Source organism: Oncorhynchus masou, chromosome 25 (assembly GCF_036934945.1).
Source record: "Oncorhynchus masou masou isolate Uvic2021 chromosome 25, UVic_Omas_1.1, whole genome shotgun sequence".
NCBI lineage: Eukaryota > Metazoa > Chordata > Actinopteri > Salmoniformes > Salmonidae > Oncorhynchus > Oncorhynchus masou.
The window spans coordinates 36,553,226-36,575,806 of NC_088236.1; the positions used below are offsets into that span (position 1 = coordinate 36,553,226).

Sequence of the window (22,581 nt, forward strand, 5' to 3'; positions counted from 1 at the left end):
CTTCCACAATTGGTGGCTGACTAAATACTTTTTGCCCCACTGTATATAGCCTTGTTATTGTTATTTTATTGTTGCACTTTTAGTTTTTTTACTTTAGTTATTTAGTAAATATTTTCTTAACTCTTATTTTTCTTAAAACTGCATTATCAGTTAAGGGCTTGGAAGTAAGCATTTCACAGTTGTATTCAGCGCAAGTGACAAATAGATTTTTATTTGATTTGATATGCCCCCTTTGTTTATCCTACGATTCTGACTTGGTGTACAACGGTGTTGGCTCCTCTGAGGAGGAAGGGGAGGACTATCCTTCACAGTGGATTTCAGTATTTTTTTTATTGTAAAACATTTAGAAAGATATACTTTTCGATAAAACTACACTAAATATAATCATGTCACCAAATAACTGATTAAAACACACTATTATGCAAAGAAGGTCAACAGCACTGTAGAGTAGCATTATGGTGTAGCCTATCAGAGCTCATGCAGCATGAACTGACATTTTGTCCACCCAATCAAAGGATCAGAGAATTAATCTAGTACTGAAAGCATAAACTACAGCTATCTTCTAGCACTGCAGTGTATAAAATGTGGTCAGTAGTTGACTCAGAGAGAGAAAGAATAGTTTAACAGTTTTGAACTAATTAATTTCTTCCAAAATGAAGGAGAAGCAAGAGACAAATAGAGAGAGAGACAAAAAAAAATGTCACTTTCAGTTTCACTTACTTAACTAGCAAATGCAACTAGCTAGTTTAGCCTACTGAAACACCCTGCTCAAACAGAGGAATGCTATTTTAGCTAGCTATGACTTTCCAACACAACACTGGAACTCTTCCAAGTCAAGGTAAGCTTTTGGTATTACTCATGTATTGCCACCGGGACCCACCGGTGTAACTGCTTACTGACTATGCACTGATGTTACTGCATGATTGTAGCGGTTTACTAAAGTGTTAACGTTAGTGCTATTAGTTACTCTGACTATGAAGTTACTTTAGCTAAAATGGTGACAATGCTGTAGGCTGTGTGTGGCAGTTTGGTTTGGAAAGGTTATTTCGCCTGGTCACATACAGCTTATGTGTTGAGCATTGAAGACCACAATCGAAGGGAAGAGGTGAGAGGAGGAGAGTTTATGGATGCGAGAAGGAATACAATGTGGCTGCTATGAAAGTGAGCTGTGTTTACGCGTGATCAGTGGTGCGATTCTGTTGAAAAAGTTTCTTAAAAGGAAGCAAACGGAACAAAATGTGGATAAACATACCTGAATTTGTCCAATAGAAACTCCTGTTTGCAACTGTTGGACTAATGATTCCCCCCTATATCTGCTAGATGCAGGCAAGAGTGTGCAAGGCCATACTGAATGTCGTTGTCTTTCACCTCAAATTTGTCTCTCGACCTGTGTGCACTTATGTTGTAAACTTTCATTCAGAGGCTAGGTTGTAGCCTAAACCTATCGCTGTTACATTGAACTGGGTGAACGGAATAAGAATAAGAGTCATCCAACATGCTGTAATAGAAATAGGGCCATGATCATGAAAAACAAAATCATCCTCCCTCACCAGTATACCATATTTTATGATATACCGGTATTGAAGCAGGGACCGGTTTGGGTTTTTACTTTACTATCTATACCGGCAATTGAATGTTTGGTTTGTTAAATGTGATATGACATGTGTAATGTCCATTTTTTAAGTTTACTTCGCTACTTGAGTCCTTTCTCTCCGCGCCACTTGCCACATATATCTGGCCACGCCCCTGTCACTCAAGGAGCGCATTTGATGTTCCTCAACCATGAGACCCTTTCGTTCGGTCTCCATGGTCAATGCAACACATGGAACAATGTTGATAACAATGCTGTTTTCCCTCTGCTTTTTCATATAAATCCACTAACGTTCTATACTGACACTATTAGTTTGTGTTTCTTACATCAGCAAACTGCTAGTTTGTATTTTCTTAGCAAGTTGCCCTAAATCTTGTGAGATGCTAATTGTTAGCCGCTAATACTAGCTAGCTAATAAATGTACTGGGAACGCGCAAACGTTGCTAGGTAATGCAGCCTGATAATACCAGTGATGGTGTAGACCTAAATCAGCATCTTGTTTGTGCAACAGTATCTTCTAAATCAAAGAGGAAAATGCAAAGCAAGAATATGTTAGCTTCATGAAGTAGCCAAAGCTTATAGGATCCCCTAGGAAACACATCAATACTTTAGTTCCTACCCTATCACAATAACTCCTCGCTGGCATTTTAATTCGTTGTCATCTCAAACAACACTGTATTCAAAGTGCTCACTATTATAGGTCTGGATGACTCTCTAAATACAAATGCTTTGTTTGTAAATTATGTCTGAGTGTTGGAGTGGAGTGTGCCCCTGGCTATCTGTAAATAAACAAGAAAATGGTGCCATCTGGTTTGCTTAATATTCGGAATTTGAAATTATTTATACTTTTACTTTTGACACTTAAGTACATTTTATCAATTACATTTACTTTGATACATAAGTATACTTAAAAACAAATATTTTTAGACTTTTACTCAAGTAATATTTTACTGGGTGACATATAAAGTCCAAAGAAGAAGAAGAATCCTGAAGGAGGAGACATTACTAGAAACAAACTCAGTTTACCCTTTTATCTGTGGATTAATTGTTGGAGTAGTGAACCTTGTGCATTTCAGGTAAAATAACAACCCAAAGTTTATAACCCAGGACAAATTAGCTTGCAATAGCAAGCTAGCTTGCTAAAAAATATATATATTTTTTTTTTTTTTCACCCTCAAAATCACACTTTCTTAACATCAACATGGGATGTTCTAAGTCCACAACAATACTTAAACACATCAAGAGACCCTTTTGAGGTCTGGGAAAAATCTAAGAAATTTAGATTTTGAGTGTAGTTACCCTTTAATTCAACTGTGCAGGCACTGTTGTTTGGTCAGCTGTGTTTCTGCAGTGCACATGAGGTGGAGTTTGCAAAACAATTGGCCACTGGATAGATGCAAATAATCATGATATCCGTCTTCCAGGTAGGCGTAGGCTACTTTGTAACATTACCATTTAATTGAGAAGAAAAGGCTTTCTAAAAAAAAACTACCAGGAGATGGTTAGGGCTATTAGTATCGCTATATTTTTCCTGTTGCTTAATTGTTTGAAACCATATAATGAAGCATGTCTAAGCTTGCTTCAAAGTACCCTATAGCTAAAATACCACCGTAGAAATGTGGAGGCAATTATTTTATAAAGACTCATATAGCCCTCCTGTTCTATTGGTTTTCAAATCAACTTTATTTCATTGTCTAGCAGCCAAAAATTATTATCGTAGTCATATTAGCAACCCATGATAGTTGTGATAGCCATGGGAAGTAGGGATGCTGGGGGGTGCCATAGGACCATCTGGTAGTTTATATTTAAATTCTAATTTACAATGACAGCCTACTCCAGCCAAACGCTAACCGCTAAGCCGGACGACACTGGGCCAATTATGCGCCACCCTACGGAACTCCCAATCCCGAACGGTTTTGATACAACCTGGAATCGAACCAGGGTCTGTAGTGATGTCTCTAGCACTGAGATGCAGTGCCTTTGACCACTGCGGCACTCAGGATGGTGAGATGTTAAAACTGCAAATAATGTGTAGTTGCAATAAAAAAAAACGATTAAACAATTTTTTCCATTGCATTATCGATATAAATGATAATGGAATTGGGATAGGTGAGAGAGAAAAAACATGGGATATTTATATACAGTGCCTTTGGAAATTATTCAAACCCCTTAACTTTTTCCACATTTTGTTAGGTTAAAGCCTTATTCTAAAATTGATAAAATAAATCCCCCCCCCCCTCCCCCCTCATCAATATACACACACTACCCCATAATGACAAAGCATAAACTTGATTTGACATTTTTGCTAGCAAAAACTTGATTGGACATTTTTGCTCATTTATAAAAAATGTATTAAATATAATATTTACATAAGTATTCAGACCCTTTACTTAGTACTTTGTTGAAGCACCTTTGGCAGCGATTGCAACCTCGAGTCTTCTTGGGTATGACGCTACAAGCTTGGCACACCTGTATTTGGGGGTGTCTCCTATTCTTCTTCGCAGATCCTCTCAAGCTCTGTCAGGTTGGATGGGGAGCGTAGCTACACAGCTATTTTCAGGTCTCTTCAGAGATGTTCGATTGGGTTCAAGTCTGAACTCTGGCTGGGCCACTCAAGGACATTCAGAAACTTGTCCTGAAGCCACTCGTGTGTTGTTTTGGCATTCAGGCCAAAGAGTTCAATCTTGGTTTCATCAGACCAGGGAATCTTGTTTCTCATGGTCTGAGAATCTTTAGGTGCCTTTTGGCAAACTCCAAGCAGGCTGTCATGTGCCTTTTACTGAGGAGTGGCGTCGATCTGGCCATTCTACCATAAAGGCCTGATTGGTGGACTGCTGAAGAGATGGTTGTCCTTCTGGAAGGTTCTCCCTTCTCCACATAGGAACTCTAGAGCTCTGTCAGAGTGACCATCGGGTTCTTGGTCACCTCCCTGACCAAGGCTCTTCTCCCCTGATTGCTCAGTTTAGCCCGGATCGCCAGCTCTAGGAAGAGTCTTGGTGGTTCCAAACACCTTCCATTTAAAAAGTCTGGAAGCCACTGTGTTCTTGGGGACTTTCAATGCTGCAGAAATACTTGAGTACCATTCCCCAGATCTGTGCCTCGACACAATCCTGTCTCAGAGCTTTACAAACAATTCCTTTGACCTCATGGCTTGGTTTTTGCTCTGACATGCACTTTCACTTGTGGGACCTTATATAGACAGGTGTGTGCCTTTCCAAATCATGTCCAATTAATTGAATTGACCACAGGTGGACTCCAAGTTCTAGAAACATCTCAAGGATGATCAATGGAAACAGCAGTGTCAGCAAAGGGTCTGAATACTTATGTAAAAATGGTATTTCTGTTTTTTGTTTTTTAATACATTTGCAAAAATGTCTAACCTGTTTTTTTTTCTTTGTCATTTTGGGGTATTGTGTGTAGATTGTTGAGGAAATTGTTTTATTTAATCCATTTTAGAATAAGGCTAACGTAGCAAAATGTGGAAAAAGTCAAGTGGTTTGAATACTTTCCGAAGGCACTGTATGGTCCCAATTCTGCATGCAGAGCTCTCCCGTACACTCTGCTGTAAAATAGACAGTTTAGTTTGAGTTAAACCGGGTCTCTCTCTCTCTCTCCCCCCCTTGTGGTGGAGATCAAGTGATTTGGAGCAATAATTTTCCACTTATATTTTCTATTAGTTTACCATTCTAAACTTGGCGAAAAGAGAATGGGAACAATATCAAATAAGGATCATGGCATTCTCTCGCCCTTGGTTCGAAGGCCTGCTCCTGCCCATGGCAAACATTTAGGCGTACAAACCTACTAGGCTACCAAGAGACACAGTTCTGGCTGCGGCCCAGCGAGTGGCGCTTTCCACCCACTAGTGAACGATGGGTCGCATAGCTGTCCATTTGTGCTCAGTTTTAATAGATACAATCTTAGTTACAACACCACGTTATCTCTCTCTCTCTCACAGACACACCCTTTGTAATTATGCAGTACAAATAAATGTGCACTCTGTTCACAACGCTCTATTCCTAGGCAGCGAGTGAGTTTGAAGTTTGTGAGTTTCAAGTTGGGAGAAGCTTACAATTTATCCAACCATTTAACTACCGATCTGTGTGCCAGTTTTGATTTTCACGTGCACATTTTCGTGGAAAAGTTTAATTTAAATAATAACATTTTAATTTCTCAGAATTATTGTCATGTGGTTAATAACACACATTGGATTTTAAAATTATAATAGTCTAAAAGTAAAAATTCCACTAATGCGAGAGGAACAGCCTTTTCCGTATGGACACATTGATTCACTGTAAGCCATTGGCGGCTAAATACATAAAGCCGACAAATATATATATATATATATATATATATATCCTGATGAAAATGCTGGTTCTTTCAATTGCATTCATGTCTCTACTCCATCTGCCTGCCTCCCTTTCTATTTGTCTCGACTTGAGCTATCGCTAGTGAAGTGCAACATTGTATCAAATCAATCAACTGTGTCCACCCAATGACTGTATATATGAAGGTCTGGCCGGAAGCTTTTGCTAGCAAACTTACCACATTGTATCAACTAGCCTATTCCTGGCCCCCAGAGTTTCCTGCACCTGTGAGCTCCGGACAGACGCAGCTGTTTTTGTGCAAAGGGAAATGTGTTCAGGTATTTTATGACGTTTCCACTGGATATATAGTATCCCAAGAGCATGACAGTTTGCTCTTTCACATCGAGGCCTGGTGATAATCAGGATTTTTCAAATAATTATTTATAGAACTATTATCATCCACAATGGATGTAATAAAAAAAGACTTGACTTACTGTGTGAGGTATAAAAAAATTTGAGAAGCTCCGCTGATTAGTGGTGGTGAGTTAAGACAATCAGAAATCAGACATCCCCAAATGGGCACTTTCCTACTTTTGCGCACAGCAGGCCAGTTGGTCTACTTCTGTGCCTGCTCAGGTGCGCGAGCTCCCTTCACATTAAGAGGACAGAGAAACCAGACACATGCTCATTACTCACGTGGAGCGCTCCAAACAAAATACAATGTCAAAACTGAAAAAGCTCGTAAATGATGGTATGAAATAAATCACAAATTGTTTCCCACAAGAAATAGTAACAGGGTGTGAACTCTGCAAACAATGTTTCCACTCTGAGAATAAGAACGGTAAATTACCTAATTAATCCATGCATTAACATAAATGAATGTAACCAAATTAATGGTAAATGTTTTACTAGTGACATATGCAATTGGGAAATGATCAAAATAAACAAAGGACAAACAATTAACACAATAAAACAATGCATCTCCAAGAATTGGTGTGAGACAGTTTAGCTCATTCTGGAGAGAGACACGGTAATATCTTCGCCACTGTCTTGCCGGACTCAAGCCTCTCCTTGAGATTAATGAACTATCGTAAATTATTCCTGCTTCATGTTTATTACCAACGGGTGTTGGCGTTCCAGCCCAGTCCCGATCCTAGAGACCTGCTGATACCACCGGCTTCCGACAGCTGGGCTGATACCACCGGCTTCCGACAGCTGGGGTGGTAGTAACCTTTATTAAAAACCACTCAGCGACACGTCTAGATCAGGGGTTGGGTGACCCATAGTTCATCAGGCTCTCCTATGAATATAATACCAGGAGAATTCGAGTGGTGAGTATACTTTCTCAGCTCGGCAATTTACATTAAATAAACATTAGTGTTACACCCACGGGTGGCGTCACAAACCCTTCACTTATGGACCTGGAGTTACTCACCGTAAGAGGTATAGTCACCAATACGAAGAGGTATAGACATTTCTATACACACACCAAGCATGGACCCCATCAGTAGCAAGAAAGAGGAGACTCGGGTCTATTTCAGGTCAGTGGCCCCAGTTTTTCCATTAAAGGAAAGCCCTTTCCAATTAATCTAATTCTCCCCAAAAATATCATGTCCCTCATTTCTTTTACATGACCTCAAAACATTAACCTATTAAAAACAGTACTGTAGTAATGAAGTTTGTGTAGTAGGCTATAGGCCCAAAACATTATCACAGCATATTGACTTTGCTTGAATTGCCCTCCCAATGCATTGTTGTTCTTCTCAGACCATAAAAAAATTATCAGGATTTGAGGTAGGCTATATGATCACACTGGCAATAGATCAGTTGTTGTATCACTTGTGAGGCACAGCTGAGTGAGAATATATTTGAATAATTAGTTTTTTGTTTTTTGACTTTACTGGGCTGATGGAGCCTGCATCTGATGGTCAGTCTCAGCGGAGGGAGAGGACAGCAGACTGGTTCCACCTCTCTCCCTCTGCTCTCCCTTCCCTCCGCTGACACTGACCAAAAAGGGACACCGGCTTCCAGCTGCTGGCGAAACTCAAGTTGCACTGCACCGCCTATGACCAGAGAGTGAAAGTGAAATATTCCAAGATATAAAAAACGCTAATAATACCAATGCAAGCCTATGGATACACTTTCCTACTCATTCATTGCAGCTGCAGTGCTGATTGTAGCGTGTGTGGAAGTAGGGAGAACGCACATTTTGAATAGAAAGTGTTGACAGTGCTGCGTAAAAACTTAAACGTGAACTCACTCATAAAAACAGCAGCTCTTTGCTGTTTTCAATGACAATCTCTGGTTTTAAAACCTCACAGTGTCAACTTTGCTGAAGGTTTCTTTTACGCCTGCTGCGTTACTGCAGACGCGGTAATATGAGTCATCTGATTGGTCAGTGGTAGGCCTATAGTGCACTTGATTTGCTACCCACGGGCCTGCCGGGAAGGCAGTTGTACCATCAGACATATGAAATTTGTTGAAAATGGGAACACGGTGCCTACCCCGTGCGCAAGGCATTTGAATCGGGTGCACCTACCGCCAACAGAGCCAGACTAATTAAAAAAATTGGTATGCAAGGCTTATCGTTGTTTTTTTGCAGAAATGTTTGACAATCGACTAGGAATGCCTTGGCGATTGACCGGTTGGTGAATACTGCCTTAAACCATGACTGACATACTGTCATATTCTCCCGACACAACTCCTCCTTCAAAACTGGTTCCATCAAATTCATATAATACTATAATTTCCCCTTATTCAATCACTCCCTTAAAACCGGTTACATCTGGTCCATACTGGACTCCCCCTCCCCAAACTCCCAGCCCTTGTTACTTGTCATCTACCAGAAGGACGTCAAAGAAGGGGTTTGTGGAAGTTCATGTTTCATCACACTTCCCTCTGCCTCTCGTTCTGGTAATTCCCCCGGCTCTACCTTTGGCTCGGCTGATGGCAAAGTTGCTGATGACGACAGTAAGCATGCTGACTCGGCCTTGCCCTTCCTGTTGTGAACTTGTTGTGAAAAGAAGAACGTCTTTTTAGCCTCCTGTTCCCTCTGACCCAAAATGAGCTGAATTGAAGGCAGGAGGGAGACCTACATCCAACCCCCAGGTTACGACACCCGCTCCATGGATTAACTCTCTCTTCTGGTATAAAACCTTTCCATCCGCCAAGTAAATGGTATGGATTCTGCCCCCACCTGGCCTTTACCATCCACTCATGAATATATCCCAACCTTACCCCTCGAGCTCCCTCAGTGACCGGGAGGTAGGCTCCTCTCCACAGCACATTCCATCCTTGCGTGACGTTCCTACAATGCCCTGTTGCTGCACATTATTGTTGCCCATATTCACACACACACCAACAGGTATAGTCCTAAGTGCACCCCTACCCCCGCAGGAGGTCTTTTGCCTTTTGGTAGGCTGTCATTGTAAATAAGAATTTGTTCTTAACTGACTTTGCCTAGTTAGATAAAGTTTAAATAAGAAAATATAAATGCCTCTAGTACCCACAATAGTGGCCTCAGGGCACCAAACAACTCCACCCCAGCATCCATAGCTTGCCAAGCAATTAAGGCCCCCCATTTATAATACTTCTCCCTACCTGGTTTCAATGGGTTTCTCCCCAATAGGTAAACCATAAACCAGCCACAGGGGTACCTCCAGGACGCTCCCAACCAAATCCGCCAACCTAGTAAAATAGGTCATCCTAGTAAAACCCCCAGTATAACATGCCCCATATCTCTAACGATACAGTGCAGGCCCTCGCTTCTTCACAGGTAGCATTAGCGTAAATCCTGTTAGAACCAACCCAGTCCAGCCTTTCCAGCACCCTACCGTCACATAGTTCCTGTCTCCACTGGTGATCTCGGTGGCCATGGAGCAGGGGATTTGCAACGTGTAACGCCGGGTGCTTATATCTCCATTTTCGCCTAACCTCCCAGACCCAGCTATTCAGCCACTCATTCATCCATTCCTGTGTGAACGTCTGACCAATCAGGCCTCCACTCACATAGTGGTGGCTGAAAGTTTCCTTATTACCATTTAATCACTACCTCCACCGGCTAATCTCTTCCACCTGGTTTCCTCGGGTGCCCTTTTTTTTTTTTTTTTTACAAGTTTCCCTTTAGACTGAAACAATTCAGCTTGACCCTGGCTCATGCTATAACGGTCACATCCTTCTCCTTAGTTAACACTCAGGGGGATGTTCCTACCCTCAGAGCATAGGGTACCTTAATCACTTGGGTGTTCCATGTGTCTCCTGCTGAATAAACCATGGCCAGATACTGGTATCTATCCAGTAATTGTTTCTCCAATCCAGTTTAATCAGGCATGGTTTCACATAGATCAGCACCTCCCTGGTTTGCAGACCGCACCATATACAAGCCTTATCAATGGCAAACACCTGGGTATACGATTTCAGCACACCGTGCCCGATCCTCGTTGCCTTGTGCAACTATATCGCCATAATCCCTTCTCCCAGGCTCCACCTGGTGTAAAGAGCACCTAGAAGTTCCCCAGGACTTCCTGTCTCCATCCAAGGTGAAGTCCTTGCCTTACTCACACACTTATCCAGTTCTGCAAAGTGAGTTCGATTCACCCCCTCCAAATCCCTGGAGGTAGGTTGGGACTGTACGCACATTTCTATTCCCACCTCTCCAGGGGGTCGTTCACACCTAATGTGTACAGTGTAACAGGCCTCTTCCATACCCAAGGCAAGGTTTCATTAATCTCTCTATCGACCCCTATCTCAGTTATACTGCAGCAGGGACATTTTACACATGAGCCACTACCCGAGTCATAACTTTGGACATGACCTCCCATCCACGCATGAGCCTGGGTCCATGTCCAGTATCTTCATCACACTGTTCATAGTATCTATAGAGCCTGAGGTATTTACTAACCTGCCTATGGGCTTGTGACCTTGGGTCTCCCTCAGGCCTTACAGCAGAGGTGGCCTCTCTTGACCCGGGGCATGTCAACTCTAGTTCTCCCCAGAACCGGCTATCTTGGTGTATGCTCAAAATGCATTCCGACCTCCACCCTGATCCACTGTTTCTACACACTCTCTTTCCCAGAGCGGTGTGTCAGGATCTCCCCTGGAGTTCTTAATACACCAGTCAGCATTCTGACGAGGTGGTCCTCCCATTTCTCTAATCCAGTTCACCTGAATAGATCTGTCCTCCAGTTCGGACCATGACACGTGACCAAATACAAATATCTATACGGTCCCAGTTCACATCCAAAATTCGGAAGCCAGTCTTATGATTCAGGTTGCCGTCAGGCTGCCATTATCCAGCCCTGGGTACAGTTGTCAACCGTTCTGTTCAACTCCTTCCCCACTACTTTGTTGAACCCACTCCACTTTTTGCTCACATTCCAGTGTCTGAATAAACAGTTACCATCTCCGGGGCCCCGGCCTTGTCCCCACCCACATACTGTGTCATTGGTAGTGTGTATGTTTCAAACACAAGTTTATACTCCGTTCCATTAAATTGTCTACAGTAGCTGGCCTTATTCCTCCCCTAAAATGTGTGCATTCCCAACCATGCGCCCCTATGATGTACAGGGTTACCATGAGCAGAGCCCTGAACAGCATGATCATGCTCATTTTGTACTCTCATTTACACCACTTCCTGCTTGGCTTTCCTCCAGATGGTAGGGAAGCTCCATCTTCCCTTTATCTCCATTCTTGCCATTTCTGAGTGTCCACCCGGCGGCGTCCTTTTTTACCAGATCACTTCCAGCTCCTGGCCCCACCAATCTCACTTCTATCAAAAGAGAGCAGAGACTCATTAACGCTACATAGACCATCCTAAGGTTCTCCCACAGCTACGCCGGCTCTTTTTCTGCCAGTGGACCAGGCGCTCTGTCCGCCTGACTCCCAGGGACCTGCAGCACACCCTGTCTTGTTTCCTTGGTCGACTGCCGTCAGAATCGCTTCCTTGCACCTTATTCGGGTTTCTCTACTCCCTCAACCATTTAATTTGGTAAGGACTTGGCGCAGCCTACTACTATTTTTCTCTTCCTCATCCGGAATTTGAATTCCCGTTTCCTCCCACGAGATTCGAGAGTCCTTCATTATTTAATTTATCAACTGGTTCCAATGGTATAATTTCTATAGGACTGTCCAACCCTTAGCCATAGCCTTATTAGCCATGGGGAGCAGGCTAAACTCATCCAAAGCACCTTCCGGCGGATACACGCTGAACTGGGTCTCGGGCCTTTCCCAACCCAAGAGGACCTGGTTTACGTTGAACACATTTCTCACTGCTGTCCAGCAGCCATCGATGGCCTCTATCCAGTCGGTTAATTGTGTGACCCATATTTAGGTGTCCCCTCCCTGGGCACAGGGGTTCAGGCACTCTGTTCTGACGTGGCCTGGCCCACTGAGATACACCTCCCATTGAATCACCCCCAAGCCTCCTCCTGTGCTCGGTAGGAGTCTGGTAAATTTCCTAACCTGGTAAACATCAGCCGACTCGGCTGACATTAGCAGGCCTGCCCTTTTTAGATCACTGCATTCCTCACATCTCCCCAGCTGGGCCTCATCCCACTGACAGGAGCAGTCCTGGGGTCCTTTCTCTATTTCCACCCCGTCCTACCCACTGGGTGTTCAACCTAAGCCGTAGAAGAAACTGGAGGCGGCAATAATGACAATATATGATCCATCACCTTTACCGGGCCTCATAAATTCCCGTCTAGATCATCAAATCAAATGTTATTTGTCACATGCGCCGGATACAACAGGTGTAGAGCTTAACGTCAAATGCTTACTTACAAGCCCTTAATTAACCAACAATGCAGTTAAGAAAATAGAGTTAAGAAAATATTTACTAAATAAACTAAAGTGAAAAAATATACAGTACCAGTCAAAGGTTTGGACACACTTACTCGTTCAAGGGTTTTTCTTTATTTTTACTATTTTCTACTTTGTAGAATAATAGTGAAAACATCAAAACTATGAAATAACACATATGGAATCATGTAGTAATCAAAAAAAGTGTTATTAAATATATTTTCATTTGTTTATTTGAGATTCTTCAAATATCCACCCTTTGCCTTGATGACCGCTTTGCACACTCTTGGCATTCTCTCAACCAGCTTCATGAGAAACAACAGTCCATCATTACTTTAATGCATGAAGGTCAGTCAATCTGGAAAATATCAAGAACTTATATCAAAAACTGAAAGTTTCTTCAAGTGCAGTCGCAAAAACCATCAAGTGCTATGATGAAACTGGCTCTCATGAGGACCGCCACAGGAAAGGAAGACCCAGAGTTACCTCTGCTGCAGAGGATAAGTTCATTAGAGTTAACTGCACCTCAGATTGCAGCCCAAATAAATGCTTCATAGAGTTCAAGTAACAGACAAATCTCAACATCAACTGTTCAGAGAAGACTGCATGAATCAGGCCTTCATGGTCAAATTGCTGCAAAGAAACCACAACTAAAGGACACCAATAAGAAGAAGAGACTTGCTTGGGCCAAAAAACACAAGCAATGGACATTAGACCGGTGGAAATCGGTCCTTTGGTCTGATGAATCCAAATTTGAGATTTTTGGTTCCAACCGCCGTGGCTTTGTGAGACGCAGAGTAGGTGAACAGATGATCTACGCATGTGTGGTTCCCACCGTGAAGCATGGAGGACGAGGTGTGATTGTGCTTGGCTGGTGACACTGTCAGTTATTTTTTTTAAAGTTCAAGGCACACTTAACCAGCATGGCTACCATAGCATTCTCCAGCGATACGCAACCCATTATGTTTGCACTTAGTGGGACTATCATTTGTTTTTCAACAGGACAATGACCCAACACACCTCCAGGCTGTGTAAGGGCTATTTGACCAAGAAGGAGAGTGATGGAATAAAGTAACACAATAAAATAATAATAATGAGGCTATATACAGGTGGTACCGGTACCGAGTCAATGTGCGGGGGTACAGGTCAGTTGAGGTAATTTGTAGATGTAGGCAATGTTAAAGTGACTATGCATAGATAATAAACAGTGAGTAGCAGCAGTGTAAAAAGTAAAAACCAAGGGGGGGTATTTGATTAATTGTTCAGCAGTCTATGTCTTGGGTGACTGGAGTCTTTGACAATGTTTTTGGCCTTCCTCTGACACCGCCTAGTTTATAGGTCCTGGATGGCAGGAAGCTTGGCCCCAGTGATGCGGACTTTACACACTACCCTCTGTAGCGCCTTGCGGTCGGATGCCCGAGCAGTTGCCATACCAGGCAGTCAGGATACTCTCGATGGTGCAGCTGTAGAACTGTTTGAGGATCTGAGGACCCATGCCAAATTTTTTCAGTCTCCTGAGGGTTGAAAAGGTGTTGTCGTGCCCTCTTCATGACTTTCTTGGTGTGTTTGGACCATGATAGTTTATTGGTGATGTGGACACCAAGTAACTTGAAACTCTCGACCCGCTCCACTACAACCCCATCGATGTGAATGGGGACGTGTTCGGCCCTCCTTTTCCTGTAGTCTTGATCACATTGAGGGAGAGATTGTTGTCCTGGCACCACACTGCCAGGTCTCTGACCTCCCTATAGGCTGTCTCATCATTGTCGATGATCAGGCCTAACACTGTTGTGTCATCAGAAACGTAATGTTGGTGTTGGAGTCATGCTTGGCCACTCAGTCGTGGGTGAACAGGGAGTACACAAGGGGACTAAGCATGCACCCCTGAGGATTCAGTTGCAGAGAGAGGTGTTTCGTCCCAGGGTCCTTAGCTTAGAGGTGAGCTTTGTAGGCACTATGGTGTTGAACATTGAGCTGTAGTCAATGAACAGCATACTCACAACCTAAGCCCTAGAAGAAACTGGAGGTGGCAATAATGACAGAATATGTGATCCATCACCTTTATTGGGCCTCATAAATTCCTGTCTATCCCATAGGCCACGTCCCTTTCTACACCAGTCATGACTGCAGGCCTTTTATTTCCTGGTCCTTCACATACCCTGGGCAGGGCATATCCCAGGCAAACTGAGCATACTCCACCAGCCAAAGGACCCCACCTAATTACTTCCTTCTCCCTGGATATCAATCCATTATTTGCCCTGTTCAGAAACGCCAACCCTCTACCGATCTATGCTTGGGTATACCCTCAACTCAACGCTATGATCCCCTGTACAGTGGCCACCCCGCCCAGGGGGTAGTGCTACAGTTTTTGCTGCCATATGCAGGGCCATTGCCAGAACAAATCTCCTATATATATATATATATATATATATATATATATATATATATATATATATATATATATATATATATATACTGCTCAAATAAATAAAGGGAACACTAAAATAACTAATCCTAGATCTGAATGAATGAAATATTATTATTAAATACTTTTTTCTTTACATAGTTGAATGTGCTGACAACAAAATCACATACAAATTATCAATGGAAATCAAATATATCAACCCATGGAGGTCTGGATTTGGAGTCACACTCAAAATTAAAGTGGAAAACCACACTACAGGCTGATGTAATGTCCTTAAAAAAGATCAAAATGAGGCTCAGTAGTGTGTGTGGCCTCCACGTGCCTGTATGACCTCCCTACAATGCCTGGGCATGCTCCTGATGAGGTGGCTGTTGGTCTCCTGAGGGATCTCCTCCCAGACCTGGACTAAAGCATCCGCCAACTCCTGGACAGTCTGTGGTGCAACGTGGCGTTGGTGGATGGAGCGAGACATGATGTCCCAGATGTGCTCAATTGGATTCAGGTCTGGGGAACGGGCGGGCCAGTCCATAGCATCAATGCCTTCCTCTTGCAGGAACTGCTGACACACTCCAGCCACAAGAGGTCTAGGATTGTCTTGCATTAGGAGGAACCCAGGGCCAACCGCAACAGCATATGGTCTCACAAGGGGTCTGAGGATCTCATCTCGGTACCTAATGGCAGTCAGGCTACCTCTGGCGAGCACATTGAGGGCTGTGCGGCCCCCCAAAGAAATGCCAACCCACACCATGACTGACCCACCGCCAAACCGGTCATGCTTGAAGATGTTGCAGGCAGCAGAACGTTTTCCACAGCGTCTCCAGACTCTGTCACATCAGTCACATGTGCTCAGTGTGAACCTGCTTTCATCTGTGAAGAGCACAGGGCGCCAGTGGCGAATTTGCCAATCTTGGTGTTCTCTGGCAAATGCCAAACGTCCTGCACGGTTTTGGGCTGTAAGCACAACCCCCACCTGTGGACGTCGGGCCCTCATACCACCCTCATGGAGAATGTTTCTGACCGTTTGAGCAGACACAGGCACATTTGTGGCCTGCTGGAGGTCATTTTGCAGGGCTTTATTGTCAATCAGTGTTGCTTCCTAAGTGGACAGTTTGATTTCACAGAAGTGTGATTGACTTGGAGTTACATTGTGTTGTTTAAGTGTTCCCTTTATTTTTTTGAGCAGTGTATATATATTAAAGGGTTCAGTTCAGTGCCTTTGTTACCACTATGAAACAGAAAGGATTGGTGTTTGAACCCGGTATAAGCTTATTTTTAACACAACGAAATAAAAATAAATACCTCAACCACCAAGACACACAGCAAGATGCATGGTTGAATTGCAAAAACATCAGTAGCCTAATCATCATTACAAGCGCCAAGTGTGCTTGATAATAGTGAAAATCATCACAAAAGCAATAATGGCATTATAAATGTAAGTGTTGATATGACAGCAGTCAAAAAGTCAATGATCAGTTGGAGCATGTCCGTGTCACATAGCCTAAACAACGACAGCTGTTGAGTGCGTTGCTGATTTAGTTTCTTACTTGAGATGTAGGGCCTGCTCCTGCTCCCTCAGTGATGACATTTTCTACTGATAATAGCCTGTAGAATTCTCACCGGCTTGTTCTATTCCAAAAGGTGCCTTCCTCTTTTCGGTCTCACGGTTTCATTTGGTGGTGGTGTGAGCACTTGCGCACAGTTCTGGCTTTTTTGCAGTTAGGCCAAGGAGTTTTAGGTTCAGGTTGAGGCTAAGAATCACAGAGATACTCGTCTGAGACACATGATTCAAGTCTTCCTCACCATTGGAGTAGTTTTCATTCATATTTTGTAGCAACGCTAACGAATATATATATATATATATTAGGCTTAATCACTATCGGAAACGGGGCCCTGAATTATTAGCAAGAAAGCATTTTACTGTAGGCCTACAGTGTGCACTTGATCAATAAACTTTGGTTTGATTAGAATACTAATTAGTTTGATCTCAATGAGGACATACCATAGAGATAGATAGAGGACTCATCATGGATATAACCTGTTTATGAATGGACATTGCCATTGAGGTCTTCCACCATTTTAAAGTAGTCAACTGGGTGGGGAATCCTATTGGTTGGGAGCAATCAGCTAATGATCAGAGCATTGTCTTCTTCTTCAAATTGGGTGTTATGGTTTGTAAATGGCTTTAACCTATATAACCGCCATCGAGTGGCCACAATAAATGAATAACACAAGATTTGGTTCAGGACTCCAGCACTACAGGTGGCAGCAAATAACCAATATTAGCTTTACACTTTTTTTTTAAACACAAAAGAAGAAAACTGACTACTTTAAAATTGAGGTAGCCTAAATACCTATGACTGTATATATGAATAGACAAAGCCATCGATCACGTGACAACATTAATTCCTATGTGAATACTCAATAGCACATTGAAGCCAAATGAAGTCGGTTAAGATGGCATCTCAAGGAGACATAGTAACCGAAAGGTTGCAAGGTCGAATCCCTGAGCTGACAAGGTAAAAATTTGTTGTTCTGCCCCTGAACAAGGCAATTAACCCACTGTTCCTAGGCTGTTGTTGAAAATAAGAATTTGTTCTTAACTGACTTGCCTAGTTAAATAAAGGTAAAATAAAAAATAAACATACACAGTTTGAGCTACTCCAAGAGGTCATGTTGCAGTCTTGGTCAGTGCTGCCCCATCTCATTGAGTAACTCAAATTGAAGGGAAACCGGGGTACTGCAGGCTGCAATTAGTAACTAAATTATCCTTACCTTCTTCTGTGTGCGATTTTAAAATAATCTGTTCAAGGACATACATCTGGTGTATAAGAAGCAATTATTGGTACCATGACTGTCTTCTAAAAACATTTTTATTTACACAAAGATCTTTCCATTCACTATTGTGGGGGATCCTGTTTTACACTAACAATGCTTGCAGTATCGCGGTTGGCCTTGAACTTCCATTGCTTCAATGAGAGGGGGCACTCATTCCCCCTGGGCGCTGCCCAAGCGGTCACAGGCGCTAGTAGCCTATAATTGCTCTGATACAAGTCCTCTATCTATCTCTGGGACAAGCGCCGAAGAATGGACAGCGTTCCCGAGATTCCAATCTTTACGGAGCAATTTTTTTGACAGAAATCAGACATTCATAAGTCAAATAAATAACATAGTAAAATCACAACCAGTACAGTTTTAGTTCCCGAATCCGGGCCTTTGTCATGATGACGATAACGTAGCACTCTACTACTTAACTGCAGTGGCAGATTCATAAACCATAAGTCATTACGACACACGTTTTACGCCTGAAGGGGTGTAATCATTAGTGCACACCTGAGTAAACAGTTGCCAATACAAAACGTTTTCCATAGAAAACAAGAGTTTCTATTGGGCAAATGTAGGTAGGTCACTACCAATGATGTGCGTCATTGGTCAGTTCCGTTCGCTTTTGTTGGCTCTTTGGTTTCCAGCTAGTAAATACAGCCCAGGTGTAACACACCCTGAATATATTGCCCAACCCGCTTACCATGGTATGCGGCACTTGGCCTACTCTTGGCTGAAAAAGGAGGCCGACCGCTGTCATGAAAATGTGTTTGTTTTTTATCTTTACGGTCCAAAATGCTATCCACATGCATATGAAAATGGTAAAAGCATAGGCTTAAAATATATCTCCAATGATTTTCACTGAATTCAGATACTTCCCTTGTACAGCAAGGCATCAAAGCATAAAGGACAACACGAGGAAAGTAGGCTGGTAAAGGTAAGAACGACGTGGTTGTCAGCTTTCATGACAGTTACAACAAATAACAATGTCTTGAGTAGCTTCTCACATTCGATCAATGAATGTAATTATGTTGGTCAACTGTTATTGTAATGTTATGTTGTCTCAGACATGATATGTCGTTCCCATTTCTTAACAAAAAATTAAGCGGAAATCTGCAGTTGCTACATCCATTTTTGGACTTGACTGTCACAACTCTATCAGAACCCAAAATATAAGCTTGTTTTACTCCAACGTTTGTAAACAAAGTAAATCTAAACAAACACTGTATAGCCTCAACATGGTTAAAACTGTAATTTAGAAATCATGGAAGGTCAATCCTTGCATTTCTCCAACCACACCTGTCAGCTTCTTATGGAAACAGTGGCAGGTGTGTTCTTTGTTTATTGTTTTAATTGCACATTTTTAGCTATACAATGTAGATCTAGAGGTTGTGTGTGTGTGTGTGTGTGTGTGTGTCTGTCTGTCTGTCTCTCTGTGTACAGTCTGTGTGTGGTACCCTCCTGGTGAGCCTCTGGTGACTGTGAGTTGTTTGTGGTGTGTGTGATTGTCAGATGGATAAGAGGAGCGGTCTGCGCCTGTGTCACTTTGGGACAGCCAGGCGAAGGCGATGGTGGGGTCTGAGGAGAAGATGGATTTACATTTACATCACATTTACATTTACATGGAGGATGCTAGGGGTGTTTAAGACCAACCAGGAACATGACTTATACAGCCTCACCTGTCTTATGAAAGAGGGCCTGCATGCTGTCCTACAGACCAGCACCAACACAACAGTACCTGTGAGCAAACCTATGGACTGCACAACAATATACACACTATTTCAACTGTCACATAGAATACAGTTTTATACCATTGGAACTTATGGCATTGACCCACCTCTGAGAAAATGACTGTACATACAGTACTTGCATTGTACATAGCTTTCCCTTAGTTACTTATAGGACAATAAACCTTTCATTGTGGTTTTATAATGAGTTGATCTTGTTTCAATCAGGGTAAACTTTCTGCTGAACATTACAAATCGGCGGAGACTCAAGTCCACAAGGTGCTATTTAATCACTATTCAAACAAATATGTTAAACCAATCCCAACAGCATACTGCCTATTTGAGTAAATGTTTTTTGGGACACGCTTCCGTTTCGAACCCATGGTCCTCTGTTGCCTCCCCCTGCAGGACTTGGAGATGCAGACGTTTGCAGGGCCTGTGTTTGCCGGCCTGCGGCGGTCCCTGGATATAACAGAGGAGGAGTACCAGAGGTCCCTCTCTTCAGACGGCTGCTATCTACAGTTCATCAGCAACTCCAAGAGCAAGGCTGACTTCTTCCTCACGTGAGTCCTGCTGGAGGACATCATAAACCTCATACACAACACATCTAATCTATGTCAACTCTACATAGTAGCACATGTAGTAAATGTAATTCCCCCCCCCCCCACCTTCTCAGGAATGACAAGAGGTTCTTCCTAAAGACACAGAATACGCGGGAGGTTATGTTTTTCCTATCCAACCTGAAGGCATATATGGATCATTTGGAGAAATACCCCCACTCCCTGATGGTCAGGTTCCTGGGTGAGAGAGAAGTCTAACAGCTTAAGATCAAAATATCAAATGACAGGGCCTCCCGAGTGGTGCAGCTAGAGGCGTCACTACAGACCCAGGTTCAATCTTGGGCTGTATCACAACCCGGCCGTGATCTTTAGTCCCATAGGGCGGCGCACAATTGGCCCAGCGTCATCTGGGTTTGGGGTGGGGGGATTTATTTGGCTCATCGCGCTCTAGCGACTCTTCTTGGCGGGCCGTGCGCCTCCAGGCGGACCTCGGTCATCAGTTGAACAGTGTTTCCTCCGACACATTGGTGCGGCTGGCTTCCGGGTTAAGCAGGTGGGTGTTAAGAAGCGAGGTTTGGCTGATCATGTTTCTGAGGACGCATGACTCAACTTTTGCCTCCTGAGCCCGTTGGGGAGTTGCAGCGATGAGACAAGATCAAAATTGGGGAGAAAAGGGGGTTAAAAAAATACTAAATATCACGAGAGATCGACTGCCACCTTTGTCAGATGTTCATATTCTTATTTTCTTATTACAGGGCTCTATAGCATTCAAATTCCAAATAAAACAAAGGTAATGTTGATGAAACACAAAATTTCACAAACACAGAGTAATAAAAAAACGACTAAGTAACTTTCCTCTCATTCTCCCTCAGAAGTATTTCATTGTGATGCAGAATGTGTTTTACCCGGACGAGAGGATTAATACCAGGTAAACATTGTTTGTATTGTAGTTATGAAAGATAATAAACATAAAAAAAAAATGTTTTGTGAATTTTGGCTTTGCCTCTTAGATATGACATCAAGGGATGTGAGGTGGGTAGGTGGACTGACCCTGCATCTACGGGAAACCCAGTTACTAAGATTCTGAAGGATAACAACTTTGAAGGAAAGCACATCATTCTGGGTAAGAGTCTGGTATGTCCTATATCTGTCAGTACCTGAGGGGATGGATAAAATAATATTGTGTCTATTATCAATTGAAAGATAAAACCCCATATGTTCCCCTAAGAAGTCAACATTTATCATGTGTTGACAGATAAGCAGCGCTCCTGGCTTGTGGATCAGGTTGAAATAGACTCGGCCTTCCTCCGTAGCCTCAATGTGCTTGACTACAGTATCCTGCTGGCCCATCAACCCTTGCACCAAGATGAGCTGGACAGGAATCACTCCTTTAGTAACCTGACTATGCGCACTGTAAAGTAAGTGTTCAGTGGAGAACAATAATCTACTGTATGACAAAGTATGAAAAAAAAAGTAACACACTAGTTTTCTTTTGTGGACCTTCCAGACATGCAGCTAATGTAAAGTAACACAGTGAGAAGATAATTGTAAATCAGGTATTTTACTCTTAAGCTGATTGTTATCTCTTTGTTATTCAGTTCTTGAATGATCTTTCCTCTGCAGGTCCATGGACCAAGACAGTCCCGCAGAGGAAGATCCCCCCACTATTCCGTTGTTGGAGGGGTACTCTGCTCGACTGGCATCAGATACAATAGACAGTGGGTCAGACCACATCCAGAATACAGGGGAACACTCTGGCCATGGAATCCCCCTCCAGGAGATAAACCTACACTCCGTAAACTGTACAGAAGCAGAACTCCTGGAGTTCCAAGCTCATCACCGTAGGCTGCTGCCTAATTTAAAAAACTCTGTGCATGTCATAGACGGACCAAAGCTGCGCTACTTTGTGGGTATTGTAGACTTTTTCACTGTGTACGGTGTGAAGAAAAGGCAGGAGAACCTGTGGAAGAGTCTGCGCTTCCCTGGCAGAGCCTTCTCCACTGTCAGCCCAGCTACCTACTCCCAGAGGTTCTGCCAGTGGGTGAAGGACCACACCAAGTAAAACAGGGACACTGAAGCCCATTGAAAGACACAGAAGAGACTGTCAAGTGAATAATCAAACTTGTTTTGTGAACAGCATGAACAGTAGGTGGCACCAAATAGCTTCTGTTGCAGTGGTAGCCTGTTTTTTTAAATATATATATCTAGAGGAATTTTACATTAGTGACATGTCCCCCAAACAATTATGTGGCAGGTTTCTCAAAAATCATGTATGAATGTGTATAAAATGTATTGGAATAAGTCGTGACTAGAGAATCAATAATAAAACCTGTCACTGCATAAGAAACCACAAACTCCA

At 42.8% G+C, this 22,581-nt stretch overlaps 1 protein-coding gene across 9 annotated transcripts; it reads left to right on the plus strand.

Annotated features, from left to right (window-relative positions):
- Nucleotides 1–540: 540 nt before the first annotated feature.
- LOC135514238 (phosphatidylinositol 4-phosphate 5-kinase-like protein 1) lies at nt 541–22,576 on the plus strand. Of its 9 annotated transcripts, none has more exons than XM_064937564.1 (11): nt 541–838; nt 18,807–18,872; nt 19,448–19,675; nt 19,891–19,941; nt 20,071–20,225; nt 20,339–20,463; nt 20,978–21,012; nt 21,095–21,150; nt 21,233–21,345; nt 21,478–21,640; nt 21,846–22,576. In XM_064937564.1, exons 3-11 carry the CDS (start codon nt 19,448–19,450, stop codon nt 22,282–22,284), a joined length of 1,365 nt encoding a protein of 454 aa, XP_064793636.1. In that variant the 5' UTR covers nt 541–838; nt 18,807–18,872; the 3' UTR covers nt 22,285–22,576. The 9 variants fall into 9 exon arrangements, with proteins under 9 accessions (XP_064793636.1, XP_064793637.1, XP_064793639.1 ...); XM_064937565.1 differs by having other exon boundaries at nt 18,824–18,872; XM_064937567.1 differs by lacking the exon at nt 18,807–18,872.
- The last annotated feature ends 5 nt before the right edge of the window (nt 22,577–22,581 follow it).

What these genes read in the sequence shown, in the direction of transcription:
- LOC135514238 (XM_064937564.1), top strand. Translation starts at nt 19,448, where the DNA reads ATGGATAAGAGGAGCGGTCTGCGCCTGTGTCACTTTGGGACAGCCAGG. An exon ending in AAGGCTGACTTCTTCCTCAC is followed by an intron (nt 20,226 to 20,338) that starts GTGAGTCCTGCT and finishes CCACCTTCTCAG; the next exon opens with GAATGACAAGAGGTTCTTCC. An exon ending in CCTGATGGTCAGGTTCCTGG is followed by an intron (nt 20,464 to 20,977) that starts GTGAGAGAGAAG and finishes TTCTTATTACAG; the next exon opens with GGCTCTATAGCATTCAAATT.